This window comes from Schistocerca gregaria, chromosome 4, assembly GCF_023897955.1.
Source record: "Schistocerca gregaria isolate iqSchGreg1 chromosome 4, iqSchGreg1.2, whole genome shotgun sequence".
Lineage (NCBI taxonomy): Eukaryota > Metazoa > Arthropoda > Insecta > Orthoptera > Acrididae > Schistocerca > Schistocerca gregaria.
In genome coordinates, this window is record NC_064923.1 from 28647242 (window position 1) to 28668585 (window position 21344).

At 41.8% G+C, this 21344-nt stretch overlaps 1 protein-coding gene across 2 annotated transcripts in view; it reads right to left on the reverse strand.

Annotated features, from left to right (window-relative positions):
- LOC126266633 (zinc finger protein 665-like) overlaps positions 1 to 21344 on the reverse strand; it is a 156607-nt gene that overhangs the window by 108442 nt on the left and 26821 nt on the right. For both annotated transcript variants that reach the window (XM_049970994.1, XM_049970993.1), the window contains exon 4: positions 882 to 962. In XM_049970994.1, the coding sequence (XP_049826951.1) occupies positions 882 to 962 (81 nt within the window). The remainder of the gene's footprint in view (positions 1 to 881; positions 963 to 21344) is intronic.

Sequence of the window (21344 nt, forward strand, 5' to 3'; positions counted from 1 at the left end):
CTTTGTACCTCAAGGTAAGCTCTTGTGACTCAGGGAATACTCATGAACCCAACAAATCCTGGTTTCATTAAATTCGCCCCATCCCCTAATGATAAGCTCATATGGAGCATGCCTGTCCATACGCATACTCAATGCCCATCATTTAATGGGCAGTGGAAATGCCTGCTGAGCTCCCATTGACAAGGAATTATTATAGAATAAATACATATGAAAGTCTTACCAAACACAAATGAGAATATTATAATTTACTGGTATGAAAGCCCATTCTGTACATCCTCAAAATTGTTATGAATTACTTACTTCTCAGTCGATGCGTGTATATGCTTTCATTCCCAGGACTACCTTAATATATATGAAATTTTCTTTGCGTTTACAGACAACTCGCACAAACAGGTCATGTAAATAATCTGCTAAAATAATTTATTCAGCATAACAGGAAGTGCAGAAGAGACCCAAAAAATTATGTACAGAAAATAAATGAGAACATGCCTATCATCTTTTGATAAGCTTCAATCAAATACAAATACTGTTACACATTATCAAAGTTCTCCATTATTTTTGCTCAGCTGCGAAAATGGAAGGGGGGGGGGGGGGCAGAAAATTTAGGGTTCACATTGGGTGGCAGATACCCACACTACACCACTGCACAGAATATGAAACTATAAAATATGTATAAGAACACATAGCAAAGTCTTCAACAATTATGTAAGTAATGAAATGTTACTAATATGTAGCAACAGCTACACAGTAGTAGCAACAATTCTGAAAGTGTGTCTACACTAAATAACATATTTCCTCTTCTATATATCTCTAGTAATTTATCACAATTTAAATAAAGTTATAAATAATGATTTCCTGTGATCAGAATTAATTATACTTACCCTTGTTCAGAAGTGTTTTCCCCCAATGGTTCAATATATACATCACCTTCTGCTATTTCATAACGTGTTTCTATTTCCGCACTGTAACAGACAATCCCACACTATAGAAATCTCTCTAAACAAATTGTTATTATTTTATTGCTACATGAAATCCAAATAGAACAGACGTAGTTCACAAAGAATTTAAAATTAATGTGAAAAAGGGATATATTCAGTAAATTTTGTTTTTGTGGTTCAGAGTGACAATAAAAGTGCATAAAGAGAATTCAGAATAATACTGCATGGTTCATGGTGTAGGTTCCTGTAGTCACGTCCTAGTTCATGGACCACGGGCAACGTATGAGTGGCCAAGCAAGTGGTCCCGACAGTCTGGATACCAGTTACTTTGGAACAAGGCTGGGCATCTCAGACATATTCTGAGCTGTGGTCAGCTTTGTGCTCATACGGCAAAGACTACCAAATCCACCGGTTAGTCCCTCAACCGTTAGGGGTAAAACTCAATGGGACTCGGGGCAAGTAAGGCTAGCAACCTGCTTCCCTGGTACTTTAAATATGATGCTGGCAACAATCAGAGCAAAATGCCTTGGACCTTTGCAGGTGACGGCGTCCCACCTCTAACTGACAAACCAGGGACTCCTAAGGTACGACTTGGCAAACAAATGGTAATGAGATGGGGAGCTATTAATATCAATGGGGGCTACTCTGGGAAGAAGGTAGAGCTGGCAGAGGCTGCAAGTAATATGGGGCTGGACGTTTTAGCTGTTAGTGACATTCGGGTAAGGGGTGAGAAAGAAGAGGAACTGGGAGAATACAAGGCCTACCTGTCAGGAGTCAAAGCAGGAATAGCACAATGGGGTGTAGAGCTTTACATCAGCAAAGAAATGGAACCCACCGTATTTGCAGTAAGGTGTGTAAACAAACAACTGATGTGGATAGATTTTGACAGTGTCTAGCAAGAAAATTAGGATTGTGTCAGTATATTCGCATTGTGAAGGGACAGATCAAGATAAGATGGATAGTTTTTATGAGGCACTCAGTGATGTAGTTGTTAGAGTAAAGGACAAGGACAGTGTTCTGCTCATGGGTGATTTTAATGCCAGGATTGGAAATCGAACAGAAGGGTATGAAAAGGTAATGGGTAAATTTGGAGAGGATATGGAGGCCAACAGGAACGGGAAACAACTCTTGGATTTCTGTGTCAGTATGGACTTAGTAATCACAAACTCCTTTTTTTTTTTTTTTTTAAACATAAGAACATTCACCAGTATACTTGGGAAGGCAGGGGAACCAGATCTGTCATTGACTATATAATAACAGATCAGGAATTCAGGAAGGCTGTGAGGGACACACGTGTATTCATGGGATTCTTTGATGACACTGATCATTATTTAATCTGCAGTGAAATTGGGATTGTGAGGCCGAAAGTGCAGGTGGTCAGATCCATATGTAGGAAGTTAAGAGTGGAGAAACTTCAGGATAAGGAAATCAGGCACAAGTACATAACGGTGATCTAAGAAAGGTACCACTTAGTTGAATGTAGTCAATTACAGTCATTGGCAAAGGAATGGAGAAGGTACAGGGAAACAGTACTAGAAGTGGCTAAAGAATGTCTTGGAACAGTAGTGTGTAAAAGTACGATGAAGCAAACAGCTTGGTGGAATGACACAGTCAAGGAAGGCAGCCTGTAAAAGGAAAAAGGTGTATCAAAAATGGCTACATACTAGAACTCAGGTACACAGAGAAAGTTATGTTGAAGAAAGAAACAAAGCCAAACAGATAATTGCAGCATCCAAGAAGAAATCTTGGGAAGACTTTGGAAACAGGTTGGAGACATTGGGTCAAGCTGCTGGAAAACCATTCTGGAGTGTAATTAGCAGTCTTCGAAAGGGAGGTAAGAAGGAAATGACAAGTATTTTGGACAGCTCAGGAAAACTGTTGGTGAATCCTGTGGATGCCTTGGGCAGATGGAGGGAATATTTTGAAGAGTTGCTCAATGTAGGTGAAAATACAACCAGCAATGTTTCAGATTTTGAGATAGAATGGGATAGGAATGATGATGGAAATAGGATCACATTAGAGGAAGTGGACAAAATGTCAGTCGATTGCAGTGCAATAAAGCAGCTGGGGTGGATGAAATTAAGTCGGAATTAATCAAATACAGTGGAATGTCAGGTCTTAAATGGCTACACAGGATAATTGAAATGGCCTGGGAGTCAGGACAGGTTCCATCAGACTGGACAAAAGCAGTAATCACACCAATCTTTAAACATGGAAACAGAAAAGATTGTAACAACTACAGAGGTATCTCTTCAATCAGCGTTGTGGGTAAAATCTTCTCAGGTATTGTTGAAAGGAAAGTGTGAGTATTAGCTGACGACCAATTGGATGAAAATCAGTGTGGGTTTAGGCCTCTTAGAGGTTGTCAGGACCAGATCTTTAGCTTACGGCAAATAATGGAGAAGTGTTATGTGTGGAACAGGGAATTGTATCTACGCTTTATAGATCTAGAAAAGGCATATGACCAGGTTCCTAGGAGGAAGTTATTGTCTGTTCTACGAGATTACGGAATAGGAGGCAAACTTTTGCAAGCAATTAAATGTCTTTACATGGATAGTCAGGCAGCAGTTAGAGTTGACGGTAAATTGAGTTCATGGTTCAGAGTAGTTTTAGGGGCAAGACAAGGCTGCAACCTGTCTCCACTATTGTTCATAGTATTTATGGATCATATGTTGAAAACAATAGACTGGCTGGGTGAGATTAAGATATGTGAACACAAAATAAGCAGTCTTGCGTATGCGGATGACTTAGTTGTGATGGCAGATTCGATTGAAAGTTTGCAAAGTAATATTTCAGAGCTAGATCAGAAATGTAATGACTATGGTATGAAAATTAGCATCTCCAAAACGAAAGTAATGTCAGTAGGAAAGAAATATAAACTGATTGAGTGCCAAATAGGAGGAACAAAGTTAAAACAGGTGGACGGTTTCAAGTGCATAGGATGCATATTCTCACAGGATGGCAACATAGTGAAAGAACTGGAAGCGAGGTTTAGCAAAGCTAATGCAGTGAGCACTCAACTATGATCCACTCTCTTCTGCAAGAAGGAAGTCAGTACCAAGACTAACTTACCTGTGCACAGCTCAATCTTTCGACCAACTTTGTTGTATGGGAGCGAAAGCTGGGTAGATTCAGGTTACCTTATCAACAAGGTTGAGGTTATGGATATGAAAGTAGCTAGGATGATTGCAGGTACTAGTAGATGGGAACAATGGCAGGAGGGTGTCCACAATGAGGAAATGAAAGAAAAACTGGGAATGAACTCTATAGATGTAGCAGTCAGGGCGAACAAGCTTAGATGGTGGGGTCATGTTACACGCATGGGAGAAGCAAGGTTACCCAAGAGACTCATGGGTTCAGCAGTAGAGGGTAGGAGGTGTCGGGGCAGACCAAGGAGAAGGTACCTAGATTCGGTTAAGAATGATTTTGAAGTAATAGATTTAACATCAGAAGAGGCACTAATGTTAGCACTGAATAGGGGATCAGGAGGAATTTGATAAGGGGGCTATGCTCCAGACTGAACGCTGGAAGGCATAATCAGTCTTAAATGATGATGGGGTTGATGATGATGACAAATCATCAGGACAACATGATAACTAAAGTAAGAGGTAATTACAAATATGTCACAAGGAAAGCGCATAGTATTGATATTCTGATGTGGGTGTCAGAAAATTGAGGAAGACAAGAGCTTTTAAACAGTTCAATTGTCTTCATATTCTGGACATTGTGTTGCTTTTGAGCTCAATACATACTCTAACTTCCAATATAAGCCGCATTTTCTTATTACAATTTTGTAGCAAGTCGCCAATGTCACCTAAAAAGTGAAGCACAGAAGGCTATGCCTCTGTCAGAATAAATAATAAAACCAACCTGATTAATTCATAACATAATACACAGCTCATTGTTTCCATTAGCAAGTTGTTATAAACCGCATTCCCTCCCTAAACTAGTAAAGAAAGAGCAAAGAAATGTGATGAGACTACTACCATCCTTTTAACAGGCGGTGCTGGGAATTTATCACCCCAATGGAAATCTTCTGCTGACCTTGAGGCAACCATATTGTGTGTGCAACAAATGTAAACAACGAAAGCTTTCCCGGCGTAATGATTGATAATATTCGTCTTGGGTGTGCAGCCGGATCATATCATCATCTTGACACAATATTTCAGCGGTCCATCTGGCCACCATCTCCAGGTGAGAGTGCTGGTACACAATCTTGACAGAAGTTCTGGCGAGATCATGTACCAGCACTCTCACCTCAAGATGGCAGCCAGATGGATCGCTGAAATATTGTGTCAAGATGACATTATGATCCGGCTGCACACCCGAGAAGAATATTTTACATGTAAACCGACAATATCGCCCCTTCTCTGCTCGACCAGCAATCATATTCATTATGTTGATCAAGATATAGACTAAAGTGGTATGTGTTTCACGGCATATGCTACTCTACTAGGCTTCAGCTTTTTCAGTAACAATGTCACATCTATTCTTGTTGTTGTTTTCAGTCCTGAAACTGGTTTGATGCAACTCTCCATGCTACTCTATCCTATGCAAGCTCCATCTCCCAGTACCTACTGCAACCTACATTATTCTGGATATGCTTAGTGTATTCATCTCTTGCTCTCCCTCTACGATTTTTACCCTCCATGCTGCCCTCCAAAATTAAATTGGTGATCTCTTGATGCCTCAGTACATGTCCTACCAACCGATCCCTTCTTCTAGTCAAGTTGTGCCACAAACATCTCTTCTCCCCAATCATATTCAATACCTCCTCATTAGTTATGTGATCTACCCATCTAATTTTCAGCATTCTTCTGTAGCACCACATTTCGAAAGCTTCTATTCTCTCCATACATGGCTGAACTCCATACAAATACTTTCGGAAACGAGTTCCTGACACTTAAATCTATACTCAATGTTAACAAATTTCTCTTCTTCAGAAATGCTTTCCTTGCCATTGCCAGTCTACATTTTATATCCTCTCTGCTTTGACCATCATCAGTTATTTTGCTCCCCAAATAGCAAAACTCCTTTACTACTTTAAGTGTCTCAATTCCTAATCTAATTCCCTCAGCATCACCCGACTTCATTTGACTACATTCCATTATCCTCGTTTTCCTTTTGTTGATGTTCATCTTATACCCTCCTTTCAAGACACTGTCCATTCCATTCAACTGCTCTTCCAAGTCCTTTGCTATCTCTGACAGAATTGCAATGTCATCGGCGAACCTCAAAGTTTTTATTTCTTCTTCATGGATTCTAATACCTACTACGAATTTTTCTTTTGTTTCCTTTACTGCTTGCTCAATATACAGATTGAATAACATTGGGGCGAGGCTACAACCCTGTCTCACTCCCTTCCCAACCACTGCTTCCCTTTCATGTCACTCAACTCTTGTAACTCCCATCTGGTTTCTGTACAAATTGTAAATAGCCCTTCGCTCCCTGTATTTTACCCCTGCCACCTTCACCTTCAGAATTTGAAAGAGAGTATTCCAGTCAACATTGTCAAAAGGTTTCTCTAAGTATACAAATGCCAGAAACATAGGTTTACCTTTTCTTAATCTAGCTTCTAAGATAAGTCGTAAGGTCAGTATTGCCGTACGTGTTCCAATACTTCTACAGAATCCAAACTGCTCTTCCCCAAGGTCGGCTTCAACTAGTTTTTCCATCTGTCTGTAAAGAATTCGCATTTATATTTTGCAGCCGTGACTTATTAAACTGATAGTTCAGTAATTTTCGCAACTGTCAACATCTGCTTTCTTTGGGATTGGAATTAATATATTCTTCTTGAAGACTGAGGGTATTTCGCCTGTCTCGTATCTTGCTCCCCAGATGGTAGAGTTTTGTCATGACTGGCTCTCCCAAGGCTATCAGTAGTTCTGATTTAATGTTGTCTACTCCTGGAGCCTTGTTTCTACTTATGTCTCTCAGTGTTATGTCAAACTCTTCACACACTATCATGTCTCCCATTTCATCGGCATCTACATCCTCTTCCATTTCCATAGTATTATGTTCAATTACATTACCCTTGTTTAGACCCTCTATATGTTTCTTTCACCTTTCTACTTTCCCTTCTTTGCTTAGAACTGGGTTTCCATCTGAGCCCTTGATATTCCTAAGTGGCTCTCTTTTCTCCAAAGGTCTCTTTGAATTTCCTGTAAGCAGTATCTATCTTACCCCTTGTGAGATAAGCCTCTAAATCCTTACATGTCCTCTAGCCATCCCTGCTAGGCCATTTTGCACTTCCTATCCATCTCATTTTTGAGACGTTTGTATTCCTTTTTGCCTGCTCCATTTACTGCATTTTTATATTTTCTCCTTTTGTCAATTAAATTCAATATTTCTTCTGCTACCCAAGGGTGTCTACTAGCCCTCGTCTTTTTACCTACTTGCTCCTCTGCTGCCTTCACTATTTCATTTCTCAAAGCTACTCATTTTTCTTCTACTGTATTTCTTTCCCCCATTCCTGTAAACTGTTCCTTCATGCTCTCTCTGAAACACTCTACAACCTCTGGTTCTGCCAATTTATCCAGGTCCAGTCTCCTTAAATTCCCACCTTTTTTTGCATTTTCTTCAGTTTTAATCTACAGTTCATAACCAATAGATTGTGGTCTGAGTCCCCATCTGCCCCTGGAAATGTTTTACAATTTAAAACCTGGTTCCTAAATCTCTGTCTTACCATTATATAATCTATCTAATACCTTTTAATATCTCCAGGCTTCTTCCATGTATACATTCTTCTTATATGATTCTTGACCCAAGTGTTAGCTATGATTAAGTTGTGCTCTGTGCAAAGTTCTACCAGGCGGCTTCCTCTTTCATTTCTTATCCCCAATCCATATTCACCTACATTTCCTTCTCTCCCTTTTCCTACTACCGAATTTCAGACAACCGTGACTATTAAATATTTGTCCCCTTCACGACCTGAATAATTTCTTTATCTTATCGTATATTTCATCAATTTCTTCATCATCTGCAGAGCTAGTTGTCATATAAACTTGACCTACTGTAGTAGGCGTGGGCTTCATGTCTATCTTGGCCACAATAATTCGTTCACTATGCTGTTTGTTGTAGCTTACCTGCACTCCTATTTTCTTATTCATTAGGTAACCTACTCCTGCATTACCCCTATCTATTATCAGGGAAAAATAATTCTAGTAATATGTTCAATCTGTTTTCCTTGCTGTGGTTGGTTTAATATTATATTAGGCTCTAACGATGATACAGGTTTAACAGTTTCGTACTTTAAATGGCATTTTTCTAGTGACTTTTCAGTTACTTTGAGTAGCATGCTTCGCATTGCAATCCTAACTTCTGGATATGAAAATGATGTACTTTGATTTCTTTAACGAACTTTCTGGTTTGAAAACCAATAATGAAGCTTATTTTTTTAGGGAAACAAGTTGGGTTTACTTTCAGTTTCAAGGAAAAAAGAGCAGACGCTGTGATTCGTACTTTAGCTAAGCATTTTCTACAAGTTATACAGACTTAGCAAATCTGAAATGCAATCAGGAGCAAATGGATGAGCAGTCTGAAACTTTCTTAAAAAAGATTCACATTTTAAAGGAATAGTATAAAAAATCACAAGTTTACGGTTAATGAAAATGTCTTTTTATTGTGCTCAAATATTTCTGATAATAAGTTCAATGAAAACTTACTATTCACAACTTGCAAAGCTGATCCATCTTCAGCTTTTGTAACTTTATCTCTTGTACCAACTGATTCAACTAGGTTTTGGGTTTCAAGCACATTTTAACACTGGCACACTATCTCATGTTTGTTTCAATCTTTAGTACTGAAATGAAATTGACTGGGCAGATGGATTTACACTGCATTCGTCTTACCAACATTTTTTCTCTCTTGAAAAAGTTGTAAAATCACAAAAAAATTTAAGGCATAGATTGAGCCTATCTTTTTTTAAAAAAATTAGATTTTTTTTTAAAAAAAAGAAAAGTAAAAAAAGATACACACAAGGTTTTGGTCTAAAATGAGATTATACAGCCTGATGTCGCCTGCTGGATAATTTTAAAAATTTTTGTGTAGTACCTTGACATAAGGTTGTACATTTTCTTAATCATTCAGCTAATTGTGGGTTGATTTCTGAGTTCAATGATTATTTAAAGAAAGCAGTTGTAATAAACATAAACATGATCCATAGTAGGCTGTAATGCAATGTTTATTTGAACATGTAATTAGCTAATTTTGACTAACCAGGAAAGTACTTGGCGTCGAACAAACAGATCTGTATGAATGTTTGGTTCCAGGACCATTATGTACCTCTGAATGTGCTGGTGGGTGTCTTTTTCTGCAAAACTCTGCAGTCATGTTCTAGATATCACTGTACATGTAATTGTAGATGCCACATGCAATGCAGCAATCTTAACTATAAATGTAAATGCGGATTGTCAATAAAATGCTCCGAGCAACACGAATGACTACAAAATGCGCAGTGAAGAAATGCAAGTTGATTGCATGGCGTATTTGTACATTCTGTAATATCAGTGTTGAACGCCACATCAATGACACTTTTGGAGTTGTTCACGTGTTCACCAATATCATAGTCAGCGTTCTGCCAAGCATAACAAAGCAGTGGTCTGTATACTCTCGCAGATAACTGATTGTAAATGACAGAATGCATATTCATGATAATGTATCTGTCATGCTGCATATTACTGTAACGTAGTTTAATTAATTCTGTTATTCTCTTGGCATATATTTTATATTGACTGAAGAAATACACATCCAGAGGTTGTGCGTTTTTGTAGTTTTAGGCGGAATGATTTTCAAATCTACATATTTTCCACCAGATGCTTCCAGTAGTACTCGTTCATCCATATGTCCAGACCAGGAGTCACAAAGTACTAATGACTTTCTCGACAAATGTGGATTCAAAACTGACAGAAAAAACTTCTTCAGATGTTGTTTCGTCATCTTCCCACTCGCAATAGCATCGACGATGAAATTTGGAGGGCACCACGTTTCTATTTCCCTTGATACGCAGGGTCCAAACTTTCCACTGGATTCTTGGAAGCAAATATAGAGTTGCTCTGCCAATCGTCCGTCCTTTGATATAGCAACATCGATCGTGTAACTGTGTGTTGCACAGTTAACTGATTGCAACATCACGACAGTGTTTCTCTCCCCTTTCATGGATAGTGTTCTGTCACAAGAAAGTACATAGTAAAACTACCTGATCACAGTTCCATACAGAACTAATATCGATGGTTTCTCTCGCGATATGCTTATTGACGTCAGCAACAAATGTTTGAGCTCTTTCAATCAGCTCTTCTTCATCATCCTTATCTTTTCTTGCTCAGAGCATAGTGATATGGCGTGATGTTATCCTAAACTCCTTTTTCACATTAGTAATAAATCCTAGTAAGGCTGTAAAGTTTGTACACCCGAGATTTCTGGCTACGTCCAATGCCCAATGTTGTAAATGCCAATAATGAACGGCAGAACTACATTCTCGTGCTTCATCGAATTTCGCCATTACTCACTCCTTGATGGTCTTTAACAGCAGAGTACAATTTCCTTTGAAAACTGTATTTCCTTCTCTTTTCTTTGCCACGTAATCCAGTATGTTTTTAATATTGCTTTTGGACTTCAGTTTAGGGTATCTTTTCAGAAGCTTGTTGTATGTGTCAAAACCTCTTATGTAATAATCATCGTACATGTTCTCCATTGTCTTGCCATCAAATGCCGTGATGATACTTACAACTGTAACTTTCTTCTTGGAAGACAGTTAGCATTCACTGTCACTGCTTCCATCGCCTCTTCCCGCACTTGCCATAGCACTACCGTTTGCAACGAGTTGTTCGTCATCATCATCCCTATCACCACCATTATGTGTTAGTGTTACAACAGCATCTGTCTAACTTATGCTCATATTTCTGCACTACAATAGATACCAGAAAACATGCGAATGATTCGTCTTCTACACCAATACCATCTTCACGAAGAAGGGTTCTTCGTAATTTCATCTCAACCAATCGCAATACATTAGCAGGATTGATTACCAATCGCCGAGCCATCTGGTGCTTCAATACACAAATAATGTCACAAAACGCAACTTCAGAGGCACATTGCACCGTCCCTACTGGTCCCAACTGGCGTACTGGCAGATCAGTGTGCAATTTGGCATGGCATACGCAGAGGCCTCTAACGGACGACTTCAGAGTTTTGCAGATGCGGGAGTATCACTAGTGCAATAAGAGACCTTTACATTATTTCCCACACGAATTTGGTGTATTTGTGTTTGTTTGAGCCCAAGTACTTTCCTGGTATGTGATGACTGTCAAGAACCTGTATGAACAACATGACAAAGTACTACGCTGTCTGCATACATCACCATGTATAAATAACACTTTGCACACCTCACATTAATATACAACATTACTCCACAAATTTCTTACTTACATTTCTAACATCTGTATCTCATGTCATTTTCAAATCACTCTTAATTAGAAGTAAAAAGTAGCCACATTACGTCATTTTACAAAAGGATCCACACTACAGTGACACCTTTAAAGATCATATTCTTTGCTCTATGTACAACCACATAGTAACTGACAGCAGCTGGTAATTTGTTGTCACAGATACATATTCATCCAAAGAGTTAAGACTCAATAACACACGTCATAGGCTTGTTACACATTTTACTGGTGTGCCCGGCTTCATTGATATCATGATATCATGTACAAAAACAGTCAGTGACCACAGAATACATTAAGGGCATACAAATGGCCTGTATACAATAAATGGCATATCACTGGACAAACTACATTATTTTAATCATCATATTAACAAAAATATACGAGGTACGTACAAAATTCCACAAATCATAGAAATAGAATACTCTATCAATTGCTGGCATGTCAGGAATAACAACCAGACCTGACTAACTACAGACTGATATCCCACAAGTGTTTTTTTTTTATTTTATTTTAAGTAACAACCAATATACAATATATGGAAAGGTGGAAACCACATGTCACCTGCATTATAAAATGTATGAACCAGTATTTGGAACATAAAGGACTTCATGTATGATAGTATCTCAATATAAAATACATTTTAAAAAACAATGGGACCGATTCAATATAAAGAGAAATAATATGGTAAATAACTATAAAAAAGAGGAGAAAGGAACCGTTATGTAGCCACATAAAGTAACCACAACACCAAAATATAAAATGTGTAAAAATCAATATCATACTTTTATAGGAGGAGCAGCCTGTCACAAAATGTATTGATTAGCTGGTTGGTCAGTTTAAAAGAGGGAGAGGAAGGAACCAGACTGCGAGGTCATCAGTCCCTCATTCCCAGTAAAATAATTCCACAAGGGAAAGAAGAGAAGAAAGGAGATGTACAGCACAGTAACAGGAGAAAGGAAGAACCAGAAGAATGACAGAATGACCACCAACATTACCATGAACAAAACAGAAAAATAAAACCACAGAGAGAAGCAAGAAACAGGTAGAAGGGGTAAAAACAAGACAGCAGATGACTGTGGCTGGCCGACCATGAGAATAAAAAGGAAAAGCCAGCCACTCTGAGACACATTAAATAATCCACTCTAAAAGCATTAGAGTGGAGAACACAAAGGGACAAAGAAAATGCACCAAAACTTATACAGAATGGTAATACCCACCATCACACATAAACCGTAAAACTAAATTAGGCGATGAGACATTGTCAGCTAACATTAATAGCAACGAGTCCAGTAACTGAAAAGTCCATCGCAGGGCAGCCAAAAAAGGACAGCTCACCAACATATGGCCCACTGTCAGCCGGGCGCGGCACCGACAGTGAGGTGGGTCACCATCGCGCAGGAAGTAGCCGGGTGTCACAGTTTGCTGTGCATGCTGAGGTTATGCCCCTTTCATCTCTCAAAGCTGCAAAACCTTGTGGCGTAGTACTGAACACAGATCAGTTACAGAGAAGCCGATAGCTTGTAGGCTGCTCAAGGAGTCACTAACAGTGCATGAACGGTTGTGTACAAGAGCACGAGATATAGCCACCAGATCGGCAGTGAAAACACAAAAGCCATCGAGCAAGGAATGCTATTCAATATGACCTCCATGGACATATAAGAAGCTAACTTGAGTATTAGCCATCGAGCCGTCGGTGTAAACCACTTCATGGCCTGGGTACAGGTCAAGAATCGAGAGGAAACGACAGCAGAGAGCCACGAGGTTAACTAAGTCCTTAGAGCCATGTGAAGCATCCTGGTGCCCAAAGTGTACACCATGGAGGTGTAGGTGAATGGACCTCTAATATAGGTGATAAAGGCAACGACTCCAGTTCGGAAAGAAGGGATCAGACACTAACTGCAATTGCAAGCCCTGACCTGGGCCGCCGATGCGGGAGATGGACCACCACGGGTGGGAAAAGGAGACGGCGATTCAGATGCGCAGGAGAATTACGAACGTGTGCAATGTAACTGGCCAACAGTTGTGCACGTCTAACCAGAAATGGAAGGACTCTGGCCTCCACAAGCACGCCGGCCACCGAACTCATCCTAAAAGCTCCTGTCACTAGGCAAACGTCACAGTGGTGCACTGGGTCAAGTTAATCAGGTAAATGCAACACTGAGGTCACCGCCGAACCATAAACACTCCCATAGTCAAGGCAGGATTGAACAAGGGCTTTGTAGAGCTGCAGCAACATAGAGCAATCTGCACCCCATTTGGTGGTTGCTCAGGCGGCGGAGGACATTGAGGTGCTCCCAGCACTTCCGCTGAAGCTGACGAAGGTGCAGAAGCCGAATCAATATAGCATCAAAAACCAGGCCTAAGAATCAATATGTCTCCTCTACAGTGAGTGGATCGTCATTATGGTAAAGTTCTGGTTCTGGATGAATGGTATGATGCTGACAGTAGTGCATAACACATGACTTTGGGGCTGAAAACTGGAAACAGCAGGCTACAGCCTATGAATGCGCCTTGTGGATGGCTCCCTGTAGGCGCCGCTCAGCAACTCCAGTATTGGTGGAGCAGTGTGAAATGCAGAAGTCTGTCTGCACACAGAGAAGGTGAGACAGACGGCCCTACAGCTGCTGCTAGACCATTAATGGCCACTAAAAATAGGGAGACACTCAATACAGACCCCTACACGACCCCATTCTCTTGGATATGGATGGAACTATGGGAGGCACCAACTTGGACACGAAAAGTACGGAGCGACAGGAAGTATTGGATAAAAATCGGGAGAGGGCCCCAGAGACCCCACTCATATAATGTGGCAAAAATATGATTTTGCCAGGTGGTGTCATACCCATTTCATAAACCAAAAAAGATGGCAACCAGTGTTGGCGTCTGGGAAAGGCTGTTCAGATGGTAAATTCAAGGGACACAAAATTATCAGTGGTAGAGCAACCCTGGCACAAGCTGTCCTGACAAGGAGCCAGTAGGTCACGTGACTCCGGGGCCCGACCCAATCGCCGAGACACCACACGTTCCAGCTGCTTACAAAAAATGTGGGTGAGGCTGATGGGCCGATAGCTATCGACATCAAGCAGGTTTTTACCAGGTTTGAGCAGCAAAATGATGGTGCTCTCCTGCCATTGAGATGGAAGGACGCCATCACACCACATCCATCTGACGATGACAAGGAGATGTTGCTTGATGTCAGATGAGAGATGTTTAATCATGTAACTGTGGATCCAATCTGGCCCAGGAGCTGTGTCTGTGCAATGTGCAAGGGCACTGAGGAGCTCCCACTCTGAAAATGGGGCGTTATACAATTTAGTGTTGCGTGTAGTCAAAGAGAGGACTTTCCCTTATAGATGCCGTTTGAGAGTGCGAAACGATAAGGATAATTTTCCGACGCTGAGGCTTGAGCATAGTGCTCGGCAATCGCATTTGCGTCAGTAGATAACACGCCATTTATGTTAACACCACGAACACTTGTAGGGGTCTGGTACCGGAAAACACGTTTGATCATTGAGCAGACTTGGGAAGGTGAAATATGGCACCCAATGGTAGAGGCATCTCTCTCCCACCAATCCTGCTTCCATCGTTTGATAAGTTGATGAACATGGGCACAGAGCCACTTAAAGGCAATGAGGTGCTCCAGAGAAGGGTGCCGCTTATGCCACTGTAGAGATTCGCCGACACTCCTAAATTGCTTCAGCGACTTACGGTGACCATCAAGTGACTGCCTTTCACCGGGGCAACCTAAAGAGCAAAGGATCGAGTTTTCTAAAACAGAAACAATTGTTGTAGTCACCTGCTCAACCATCACATCGATGTCACCGTGTGTAGGAGATTCTACGGTGGCAGCAAAAGTGAAACTTTCCCAGTCTGCTTTGTTTAAAGCCCATCTGGGTCTGACACTGGGACAGTGACAGGAAGATGAGGCAGTGCTCACTACCACATAGGTCATCAAGTTGGTTGGTTGGTTGGTTGGTTGGTTGGCTTAAAGGCGGGAGAAAGGACCAAACTATGAGGTCATCAGTCCCTTGTTCCTAACAAAACAGTGCCACAAGTGTGAGAATAAAATGGACGAAACACGTAACACAAAACTGAAAGAAAGGAAAAGCCACAAGAACAAAGGGAAGGTATCAAACACTAAAAGGAACAAAAGAGGATAAGAAAACAACAGAAACACACTAGAAACAGAAGATAGTAAAACATGAAAGCAGATTACAGAGGCTGGCCAACCACAAGAATAAAAGGGAAACCCAGCCACTCTGCAACACATTAAAACCTCCAATCTAAAAGCATTAGGGTGGAGGACACAGAGGGACAAAGAACATGCGCTAAAACCTACATAGAAGTATAAAACCCACTCTCACGGATACAACATAAAACTAAAGCTGCTGTGGAGGCGTTGTCACCCAACACCGAAGGCAAGGAGCTGGGAAAGTTAGAAGTCTGCCACAGAGTGGCTAAAAGTGGGCAGTCCAGCAAGAGGTGGACGACTGTCAAATGGGAGCCACAGCGACGGAGTAGGTAACCATGCATTAGCCTCGTATGGGCAATGCGGAGCCGGCAGAGGACAACTGATTCCCTGCAAGAGGCCTGCATGGAAGACTTCCACACATTCATAGTCTCCTTAATGACATGCAGTTTGTTGTGCGCACTGTTATGCCATTCCGTCTCCCAAAGCCGGAAAACTCTTGTGTAAGACAGAACGCAAGACAGCTTTGGAGATGCTTATCTCCAGAAGTGGTTTTCGCATCATCTGTTTGGCCAGCCTGTTGGCAAATTTGTTGCCAGGGATTCCGATGTGGCCTAGGGTCCACACAAACACCACACAAACACCACAGAATGGCGAGACTGTTCCAGGGCATAGATGGACTCCTGAATGGACACTACCAGAGGGTGGCGAGGGTAACACTGGTTGATAGCTTATGTGCTGCGGAACTGGCGAGCAGTTGAGCACATCTGATCTGTAGTGGAGGGACACTATCCTCCAACAGCACGCTGGTCACCAGACTCGTCCTAAAAGCTTAAGTCGCTAATCAAACCCCGCAGTGGTGCACAGGGTTGAGTAAATGCAATGCTGAAGGCACTGCCAAACCGTAAACTCCCATAGTCAATTCGGCATTGGACAAGGGCTCTGTAGAGCTGCAGCAGCGTAGAGCGAACTGCACCCCAATCGGTGTTGCTCAGACAATGGAGGGCACTGAGGTACTCCCAGCACTTCTGCTTAAGCTGACGAAGATGAGGGAGCCAAGACAATCGAGCGTCGAAAACCAGTCCTAGGAATTGATGTCTCCACTGCAGTGAGTGTATCGACATTAAGGTAAAGTGTGGGTTCCGGATGAACGATGCAACGCCGACAAGTGGATGACACACGACTTTACGGCTGAAAACTGTAAGCCGTGGGCTAGAGCCCATGATTGCGCCTTGTAGATGGCTCCCTGGAGACGCCACTAAGCAACAACAGTACTGGAGAAGCAGTACATAATGCAGAAGTCGTCTGCATACAGAGAAGGTGAGACCGAGGGCCCAATAAAAATGGAGACACTGAATACAGAGCTCTGCTGGACTCCATTCTCCTGGATGTGTATGGAACTATGGGAGTCGCTAACTTGCACATGGGAAGTACTGAGCGACAGGAAGTTTTGGATAAAAATCGGGAGTGGTCCCCGAAGACCCCACTCATAGAAAGTGGCAAAGATATTATATCGCCAACTAATCTCTTATGCTTTATCGAAGTCAAAAAAGACGGCAATTAGGTGTTTCTGTCTGGAAAATGCTGTTCGGATGGCTGACTCAATGGACACAAGATTATCAGTGGTAGAGCGACCCTGGCAGAAGCCGCCCTGACATGGAGCCAGCAAGCCACGTGACTCCAGGACCCAACCCAACCACCGACGTACCATACGTTCCAGCAGCTTGCAAAGAACATGAGTGAGTCTGATTGAACGACAGCTATCCACATCAACTGGGTTTTTACTGGGTTTGAGCACTGGAATGATGATGCTCTCCCGCCACTGCGATGGAAAGATGCCATCACACCAGAGCCGGCTGAAGATGACAAGAAGCTGTAGCTTGTAGTCAGATGAGAGATGTTTAATCATCTGGCTGTGAATGCGATCAGGCCCAAGAGCTGTGTCAGGGCAATGTGTAAGGACACTGAGTAGCTCCTACTCTGTAAATGGGGTGTTATAGGATTCACTGCAGCGTATAGTGAGTGACAGGACGTTCCCTTCCAGCCACTGTTTGAGTGTGCAAAAGGCTGGGGGGGGGAGGGGGGGGGGGGGGTATTTCTCTGACACAGAAGCTCGAGCAAAGTGCTCAGCAATCGCATTTGCGTCGGTACATAACTTGCCATTTATGCTAACACTGGGGACAGCTATTGGGCCTGGTACCTGAAAAGATGTTTTATCTTTGCCCAGACTTTGGAAGGTGACATGTGGCACCCAACGGTGGAGAGATATCTCTCCCAACACTCCTCCTTCCATTGTTTGATAAGGTAACAAACACAGAGCCATTTAAAGGCAATGAGGTGCTCCAGGGAAGGGAGCCACTTATGCTGCTGAGAGCTCGCTGAAGCTCCTTAAATGCTTCAGCGTCTTCCAGCAACCGCCAAGGGACTGCCTTATGTCTTGGGCATGTTGTCCTCGATGGTGAGTGTTCATCGGAGGTGAGGGTTTAATCTGGAGTGCCCCAGGTAAGTGTGGTAAGTCCGCTGTTGTTTTCTATCTACATAAATGATCTTTTGGATACAGTGGATAGCAATGTGCACCTGTTTGCTGATGATCCTGTTTCGTACGGGAAGGTGTCGTCGTTGAGTGAGTGTAGGAGGATACGAGATGACTTGGACAGGAGTTGTGATTGGTGTAAAGAATGGCAGCTAACTCTAAATAATGATAAAAGGAAATTACGGGATTCTTTTTCCTATTCATCTGCATTAATGTTTGAATACTGCATTAGTAGTGTAGTAGTAGTCACTTCGATTAAATATTTGGGCGTAACATTGCAAAGCGATATGAAGTGGGACAAGTATGTAATGGCAGTTGTGGGGAAGGCAGATAGCCGTCTTCAGTTCATTGGTAGAATTTTGGGAAGGTGTGGTTCATCTGTAAAGGAGACCGCTTATAAAACACTAATACAACCTATTCTTGAGTACTGTTCGAATGTTTGGGATACCTACCACGTCGGAGTGAGGGAGGATGTAGAAGCAATTCAGAGGTGGGCTGCCAGATTCATTACTGTTAGGTTGGATCATCATGCAAGTGTTACAGAAGTGCTTCAGGAACTTGGGTGGGAGTCTCTGGAGGAAAGGAGGCGTTCTTTTCATGAATCGCTACTGAGGAAATTTAGAGAACCAGCATTTGAGGCTGACTGCAGTACAATTTTACTGCCGCCAACTTACATTTCGAGGAAAGACCTCAAAGATAAGAGAGATTAGGGCGTGTACAGAGGCATATAGGCAGTTATTTTTCCCTCATTCTGTTTGGGAATGGAACAGGGAGAGAAGATGCTAGTTGTGGTACGAGGTACCCTCCGCCATGCACTGTATGGTGGATTGTGGAGTATGTATGTACATGTAGATGTACAGCGAGGGATTGTGTTTTCTGCCGCAGAATCAATTGTGCAAGTCACATGCGCAACCATCACACCAATGTTACTGTGTGGGGGAGATTCAGCAGTGATAGCAGAGGTGAAAGTTCCCCAGTCCGCCTTGTTCAAAGCCCATCTGGGCAGGTGTCCATGTTCCTGATGCTGGGGATTACAGGAAGATAGGGAAGTGGTCACTACCACACAGGTCAGCATGTGCTCTCCAGGGGATAGATGGGAGAAGTCCTGGGCTACAAATTGATAAATCAATGGCTGAGTAGCTACCATGTGCCACACTGAAATGTGTGGCGGCCCCGGTATTTAAGAGGCAGATGTCGAATTGCGACAGTAAAATTTTGACATCTACGCCTCAACCAGTAAGCATGGTACCACCCCCCCACAAGGGGTTATGGGCATTAAAATCTCCCGCCGGAAGTGGGAAAGATTTAGGGAGTTGATCAATGAGTGCAGCTACTACAAACAGGAGTACTGCACCATCTGGAGGAAGAGATACATTGCAGAAAGTTATTTCCTGCGTCATCCTTATTCTGACAGCCACAGCTTCAAGAGGGGTTCGAAGAGGCACTTATTCACTACAGACCGAGTTTAGGACATAAACGCAAACTCCACCTGACACTCGATTGTAGTCGCTAAAGTTCCTGTAGTACCCCTTATAGCCACGGAGGGCAGGGGTCCGCATAGCCAGGAACCAAGTTTCCTGGAGGGCAAGGCAGAAAGCTGTTGTAAAACTTAACAGTTACTGTAGCTCAGCCAGGCGATGGAAAAAACTGCCGCAATTCCACTGGAGGAGGACATCATCGTGAGACTGAGAAGGCATTGAACACTCAGTGAGGCACTTTACGCCTCAGGGTCACCTGCTGCCACCAACTTTCTGCCTTAGCATGTCAAGTGGCCTAAGGATCCCCACTCATCCATCTCCAATTTCGATGAAATTTTTATAAGATGAAGCTCTGCCAAATTACAACTTCATAAGTAATATGGTGCGACCACTAGCCACCTTTTCGTAAAGGCTTGTTTTTTTTGACATTACAACTGAAATGAATAAATGATTAACTATTTTTTACCATTGTTCAGGATCTAAGAGGTCTGTCATGCTGAAACTTTGTGATCCTGTTCAACTTCTTGGGTACAATAGCTTAGTTGTAGTACGAAAGGTCAAACTATGGTAAAATCATCATAGTGAGCTATCAAAGTGGCTCATAGATCTTGTCGTACCAAATTTTGGCTATACTTTATTGCCTTGTACCTACTGAAAGATTATCTTTCTGAAGTTGATACTTTAGTTATCTGCAACCTGTCAGCATGCCATAAAGCTCTTCAAGTGGCATCCAGATTGCTCAAGTAATAACTGAGATATCTGAGCTCTCCTCGTCTGATCAGACAAAGTTGTTTTTATTTTGGAGAAAGACCAGTTTAGTGTCAACGAGGGTTAGTGACAACAATGGAGTTTGGTAAGATGCTTAAACAATCAGTCTGAAGCACACTGTTGTGTATTGAAGTGTGTTCAGGGTGTTTAGTCATTACTGGATAAACATCTTTTTTCGGTAAGTAAAAATTATTTCAAAGTACAGGGTGACGCTTTAGAAATTTTTATCTGGTTATTTAATTTTTTTGTTGTATTCTCAAGGAAGTTCCCATTATCTATGATTGTTTAATATTTTTCAGTTGGAAATATACACCACTTCTACTTTTTCTAATATTGAAACAAGTGACAATTGAAAGCATAAATTTAATTGTACTGTAATGGATATCAACGAGGTTTCAGCAACATGTGTCAGTGGCCTTGCAGATAATTCTGCTGGTCATCTGAAAACACACACACACACACACACACACACACACACACACACACACACACACAGAGAGAGAGAGAGAGAGAGAGAGAGAGAGAGAGAGAGAGAGAGAGAGAGAGAGAGACATATAAAGACTTCATTCAAATCAAAGAATTTTCAGTGGAGCAACAGGAATTAATAAACTAAAGAAGTGAGATATGTCCTACTGAAAATGCACAAATATGTTTTCATCACAAAGCAATACTTGTAGACAAATATGACTTTCTACAGAGATGATGATGTAATCTTTCTGGTGCAAAGAACCACCGTGTTAAAAAGGGTTTACGGATTGTAAATGTGGAAACAGCAAAACAATTGCAAGCCATGACTAAGAGCAATGTGAAACCTGGTCAGAAGATTTGTCCAACTTGCAGAAAACTTTTAGCAAAGAAAGCAGAAAAATCACAGTCAACTTCAAATCAGTCAAAAGATGAAGCATATCCAGAAGTATCAATCAATTGAAGGCTAACTGCTTTTGGGGTCTCCCCTCTAAAATTTCATAGAGTATCAAAAACGGGTGTAAAAGGTTA